This window comes from Gavialis gangeticus, unplaced genomic scaffold (assembly GCF_001723915.1).
Source record: "Gavialis gangeticus isolate Ggan-Ray unplaced genomic scaffold, GavGan_comp1, whole genome shotgun sequence".
Lineage (NCBI taxonomy): Eukaryota > Metazoa > Chordata > Crocodylia > Gavialidae > Gavialis > Gavialis gangeticus.
In genome coordinates, this window is record NW_017728984.1 from 251,602 (window position 1) to 257,530 (window position 5,929).

General features: G+C 45.1%; 1 protein-coding gene across 4 annotated transcripts in view; it reads left to right on the top strand.

The window, feature by feature from the left end:
- Positions 1 to 3,125: 3,125 nt before the first annotated feature.
- LOC109295093 (pre-B-cell leukemia transcription factor 1-like) overlaps positions 3,126 to 5,929 on the top strand; it is a 112,854-nt gene continuing 110,050 nt past the window's right edge. For 2 of the 4 annotated variants that reach the window (XM_019513765.1, XM_019513772.1), the window contains exon 1: positions 3,135 to 3,504. Coding sequence is in view for 1 of the 4 variants with exons in the window: in XM_019513757.1 (XP_019369302.1) it covers positions 3,464 to 3,504 (41 nt within the window). In the remaining 3 variants the exon portion in view is untranslated. Of the gene's footprint in view, positions 3,505 to 5,929 lie in introns of all 4 variants that reach the window. The other 2 variants (XM_019513779.1, XM_019513757.1) reach the window with 2 other exon arrangements.

A 5,929-nucleotide genomic window follows, 5' to 3' on the forward strand; every position in this document is an offset into this window, starting at 1 on the left:
ATGAAGAACCAGGGCCCACTATAGTATATGTTGTTTCAGTGGTTCTGCCATTTTCTCCTCCCTATGCCCGCCTCCCTCCCCCAAACAAGCTACTTGTGGCTCTGTCCTGTGCCCCATGCCAGCCGGGCAGTGCCTGTTGGTGCTCCTTTGCTTCAGCACCTGGGGAGGTTGCCCCGCTTGCCACCCCACCTTGCTACTTTGAGTACAATATGCTTCTTGCTGTACTCCAAGGATATAAATGTTTAGTGGAACTAGCCTGTCTCTTTTACGTATGTATGAATATTAATTTTATAGTGTATCTAAGGAAGACTTAGAGTGTATATTTTGTTAAATTTATCACAAGCTCTTCCTACATTAAGTTAGTTCATGAAAACGCAGCAACTGAACACTCAGTGAGTATTGGTGTGAGATTTTAAAAGGGCAATCAAGGCAGTAAAAATGGTTGCAGAATGCTGATGTTCCAAACAGCATGCCTGGAATTAGACACAGCACCTACCCCTGCTACGCTGAAATAACCTGAGAGAAGGGATGGGTTTTGAGGAGAGCCCTGAAGTTAATCATTTGGAAAAAGGAGATCATCTCATGTAGTGTTTGGAGATGAAGGTCCTACCATGTGTCATTGGGAAGATAGATTTCCCAAATTTGCAATAAAGTGTTCCATTTGATTTATACTCTGTGCCAGCAGTGTCCAAAGAAATTGGTCTTTCTGATTATCCTAGGTCCTTGGCCTATGCCTGCGTTGTGACAGCCTCATAGTAATTTGTCCCTGAGTTTCAGACCAAACAAGGACAGTTTCTAACACTGTTGTCTGCACGCCTGTTTCCTGCTTCTTTCATAAATTGTAGTTGGGGAGGACTATCTACCCAGCGAATCTAGTGAATGTCACTGACCTGAATATACCATTGCCAGTTGTGTGTGCAACTAGCTCAGTCAGTAGCAGCCTGAAAGTTCAGAAATTGCTGGCATCATCTGGGCCAGTGGGGGCCAACCCTTTTAGCAGGCATGCCACAAATTATGCTCCATGCCCTCTTTGAGTGCCACCCAGTCCTCTTCCTGGGTCTGATCTCTTGCTCTGCTTTGTGCTCCGTGCCCTACCTGCCACTGTGCTACCTACCCCCTTCCCAATCTACTTGTGCTCTCAGCGCTGGCCACGCTCCTCTGGCCTACAGAATCTCTATAATTTTGGGGCTATCTGGTATTTCCATCAGCATTGTCTGCAGTGATTTTGGTCTTTTGAGCCTTCCACAAAAGGGATAGAAAGCCAAGGACATTGTCCTTTCTTAAGACAGTCCTTCTCCCACTGAAACACATGAAAACATTGCCTAAGGCTTCTCCGCAACCACCATCCCCCACTCCTGTCCCCCATCTCTCCTTGTTTCTTTCAGCTTTATTCTTGACCTGACCCATTTCAGACTCAACCTTCCCTGTTAATATTTCTCAGAATCTTTGCCTCTATCTCTTTCCCTTTTGTGTTGGGCTCCCTTTTGTAAATCTCCCTCACCTTGCATAACACTGGCTGGCTCTCCAAAACCTTCTGTGTCCCCTTCCTCACCTCCCTGTGATGTATGGCAAAAGTGCACATTAATAATATATTTTTGCTTCTTTAGGAACAGCTGATAGAGGGAGTAGGACAACATGGAAGTAGCCAGGGCTCAGCTTCAAGAGGATATAGGTGTCCAGATATCCTTAACATGTGGTCTCATGGTTTGAGCACTTTGCTGGGAAGCAGGAGATGTGAGTTCAGAATCTTTCTGGGTTGAAGGGGGCCTACAGCCTGGGTCTCCCACTCCCTGGCCCAGCAGTCTCCTCATGAGGCATTTGGGCTAAAACATGAAAGGGTCTTCTTCCTCCTTGATGCCAGATAGTATTTGTACGGGGCAAAGTAGAATCCAAAACTGTGTGAGTGCGCCAAAAACTAGTTACATGGCTGCATATATACTGTTTAGGTGCATAACGTGAAACAGGATTCTGTTCCGCATGTGCACTTAGTACTTTGCATTACTCAGTTGTCAAAACAGCATGGTTTGGATTCCAGAGGCCTGTGATCTGCCACCTCCCTGCAGGGTAACTTCTGGCAAGTTTCTTCCCCTTTCTGCCTCTGCTTGCCTTCTGTCTCTCTTCTCTGTTTAGACCGCAGAGCAAGGACTCTCTCCACAGGTGTCTGTGCAGTGCTAGGAATTGAAGGCACAGGAGACAGTGCTATTGTGGGTGGGGGTTACAATGTTTGCATTCTGTCTCTGGATTAAGCAAATTGCTGTCACATTTCCTGAAATTAAGAGAATTTAATTAGCAAAGGGTCAAACTCTTCCCTCCCTAGAGCCACACAAGAGGGGCACAGGGCAGTGGTCACCTGTGTGGGAGGAGTGCATAATAGCAACACTAGCTTTGTGGCTTTAGCAACACTGTCAACCCTATTTAAGTGGCATGCTTCAATGATAAGGCTCAAAGCCATTTAAGTGGGTTTGTGGTGTTGCCAAAAGTGATGTTATTACCCTTCCACTGTGACAAAGAGCAGGTACGTTTTGCTTTCCACCTGTTCAGACTGCCATCGCAGGGGTCCTGTGTTTCCTTTCTACCTATGCAGTCTGCCATTGCAAGAGTCAAGCGTTTCCTTGCTCCTTATTTTCTCCCATTGCACTTGATAAGAGCAATACCACTGTGTGGGCCTGGTGCATAAATGGTGCAGAAAAAGTGCCAGATTGCAGCCAGGCAGCCAGGCTGGGGACATGAATGTTGTGATTGTAACTGTAACAGAACACACTAGCCAGGAGAGAGAGATGTCCTAGGTCAGGCTGTGTGCTGAGACTCCAGAGAAATGGGAGCTTCAGCGATGAGGCAGCCAGCCGGCTACTCTCTTGGCAGGGTTCCTGACATTGTTGTCCAGGGAGCAATCTGTGCCACTCCTAGGATGGGGCTTGATGGACTTTGGGGAGGGGAGAGGAGGGGAGTCAGGAATAGAGATGAATGAAATGCCACCAGGAGGTAAAGCCTCCGAGTTGGGAACAGTGGGAGTGGCAATTCCCGCTCCCCCAACCATTAATTTCTGCTTGCTCAACACAAAGCACAAACCAGAGCCAAGAAGATTACGGCAACTTGTTCCAGCCAGCACAAAACCAGCTGCTGCAAAACTGGAGGTGCTCAGAAAATGAGTTTGTAGCCAAGATAAAGGCAGTGAGGACTCAGATTACAATGCCTGGGTGGGTCAGATCTCCTGTCAAGCAGATGTATGTGGCCTTTAGGGCCCGCCTAGGGGAGGGCACAAAGAGGGATGGGCTCTTGCAAAATTGCTTCTCTGGAGTCTGTTTCAAAGCTGTGAGAGATTTTGGGACGCACTCACTCTCTCTCAGACTCTCCTGTAAAACACTTGGCGTGGAAGTACCCTCTGTCTTCCAGAGATGAGTTTTTCTACCACAGATTTTTCCTTGCTGAGTAGCTGCTCTGGTTTCTTGTGGTGGATAGACCAATGTTAAGTGTCAAGTTTGGATGCAGAGTTTGTGCTTTCAGGTAAGAGCGTTATTTCTTGGAGTATAGACATACAGGGTGTTTCCCCTGTAGTGACTAAAGTTAAATGAAAAGGAACTGCTTCAACCTGTGACAACATAAATTAATGCTAAAGCAGGCCCTGGAAAACAAGCTGGATTATATTCTGTGTAAGGGGAATAAGTCTCTATGGATTGTTCTGATTTGATCGGTTTTGATTGTGGTTACTAGTGGGAACATAAATTCAGTAATACGCCCCTGGTTATTTCCACACCATATTGGTTATTAGTAATTCATTCATTTGTGTTAAATGCCTTTGCAGACCTGAAGCAGCTGGGGAAGAGCTTTCAATTCTACTGAATATTAGAAAATAAAAAGCAGGGGCATTAAGGCATTTATTTTTTGTTGAAAGAGTAAATCTGAATTTTCTGTAAGCCAGATGCAGTTCTAATTTTGAGTAAGTAAGAAGAAGATGGCATATGTATAGAGAAAGCAGCTCAGGCAAAGAAATGGGGCACATTCTGCACTCCTTTCACAATATTTCACTGGGTGGTGGGTGTGGAGTGACTGCTACTGGTACCTAACACTGACTGCAGAGTCAGTTCAAGTAATGGGCGACTTTATGGGAAAGACTTGTGCTGTGACTTGCATGGTGTGATGGGGAAGAGAATTCAGGGATGTGCATTCAGCAGGAAAACAGGCTGTTGAGTTGTTACTGTACGCCCCAAATATTTCTTACCAGGCAAACAACCACTTGTAAATCCTAGTTTTGTAGGATTCCAAAGAAAGAGGTAAGTCCTGGGAAGGAAATGTGCGTGCTTTGAGCAATGAACCTGGCTGGCTTCTTTGTGCATCATGGAACTGACCTGATTTCCATTTCGTGGTGCTGGGTGTTGTTTGTTTCATTTCTTCTATTTAATGTTGGTTTGTGGTGATCTCTGCCCTTGATGCTGAACTACTAAGGTCACTTTCTTATTGTGAAGTAGTGCTGAAGTGGCAGGGAAGCTGCCAGAAGTAGTCATAGGCACTTACCTGGTAGTACCTGGACCCCACCCATGTCACCAGTTTGCAGAGGTATAGCCTGTGACTTCCTTCATTTCAGAGGGATTTAGTAACTCTGAAACTTTTCCATGTGCTTCATTTTGGTGTTTGTCTGAAGCAGCATTGAAGACTCCGTTGTTTAGGTCAGTTATTCTCAACCTTTTTGTACCAGGATCCATTTGTAAACATCAGTGGCCAGTCCCCACCCAGTGCCCCTCACTCCTGACCCAGGGCAGCCCCTCAGTGTGGGCCAGGGGGGGGTGTGTGGGACATGGGGAGCCCCAAACACCCTCTTGCAGGAACTCTTGACAGCCTGCAAGGGACAAGACACCGTTTCCCACATTGTTCCCCCTTAAAGGATCATTCATTTTTAAAGTTTGTTTGCAATCCTTTCATATATTCTTGTGATTCCGGGTTGAGAAACACTGGTTTGTGTGCATATGGAAGGAACTAGTTTTACAAACCTGGGCTCTATATATACTTAACACGTTTCCTTTGTTGTTTTATGCGTCTTGGTAAAGAGAAACTGTGGTTTTTGACTGCTTGTGATGTAAATGTTCTCAGTGAAAGGAAAGTAAGGCCAAAATGACACTCTTTACATGCAACTCAACAGACACCTTTACAATAACCTGGGGGAATGATGGAGATATCCACTGTACATAGCAAAGTTGATGGGGCCTGTCCAATGCTTTCTTTAATTCTCTCAATTTAATGTGATTGGTTTCCATTATTTGGTAGAAATTCAAGACAGCTTTGTGTCAGTAAATGTTTTGTTTCACAGCCCAGAAAACTTTGGGCAGTTAGAAGCCAGATGCATTCGTACACACGTATAGTATTGCATTGTTGTTTTCAATATCTATTTGATAGGAGGCGTATAAAATCTGTGTTGGGTGTGCACTACCCTTTTGTTTGGTGTGTTCAGAGTACAAAGCTTGAAGCCCAGTTTCCGTATCTATCTGTTTAACCATCATACACTAATCACCATAAAATCTCAGTATTTATATTGCAAAAAATGAGCATTCACTGACCCATTTTTTAGCAAAAAGGGAACACGCATTTGAAACCTGCCTCCAGTGCACAGAGCTGGCTGATGTGTGCAGCACCTTTTATCCTCTTTCTCTGGTAGACTGGTGTCATTTACCTGCCTTAGCAGAAAACAGTTGCTTTGTATTCTTATTTTATTCTGTTTGATTTAAAACTTTGCAAATGGCCTCAGATTTTGTGGGCCTGTGCAGGAAGTACTCTTGAGATGAATGAAGATGAAGCTCCTTCCTAGAAAGATGTCCCCAGTTATGGCCATCTGTCTCTGACTCCCTCCCTTCCCAGTTCCTTCTGTCTGTTCTTAAACTGTCCTCCCTTCCTTCCCTCATTTCATCCTGCACTGCTCAAATCCAAAAGGCTGCAGGCT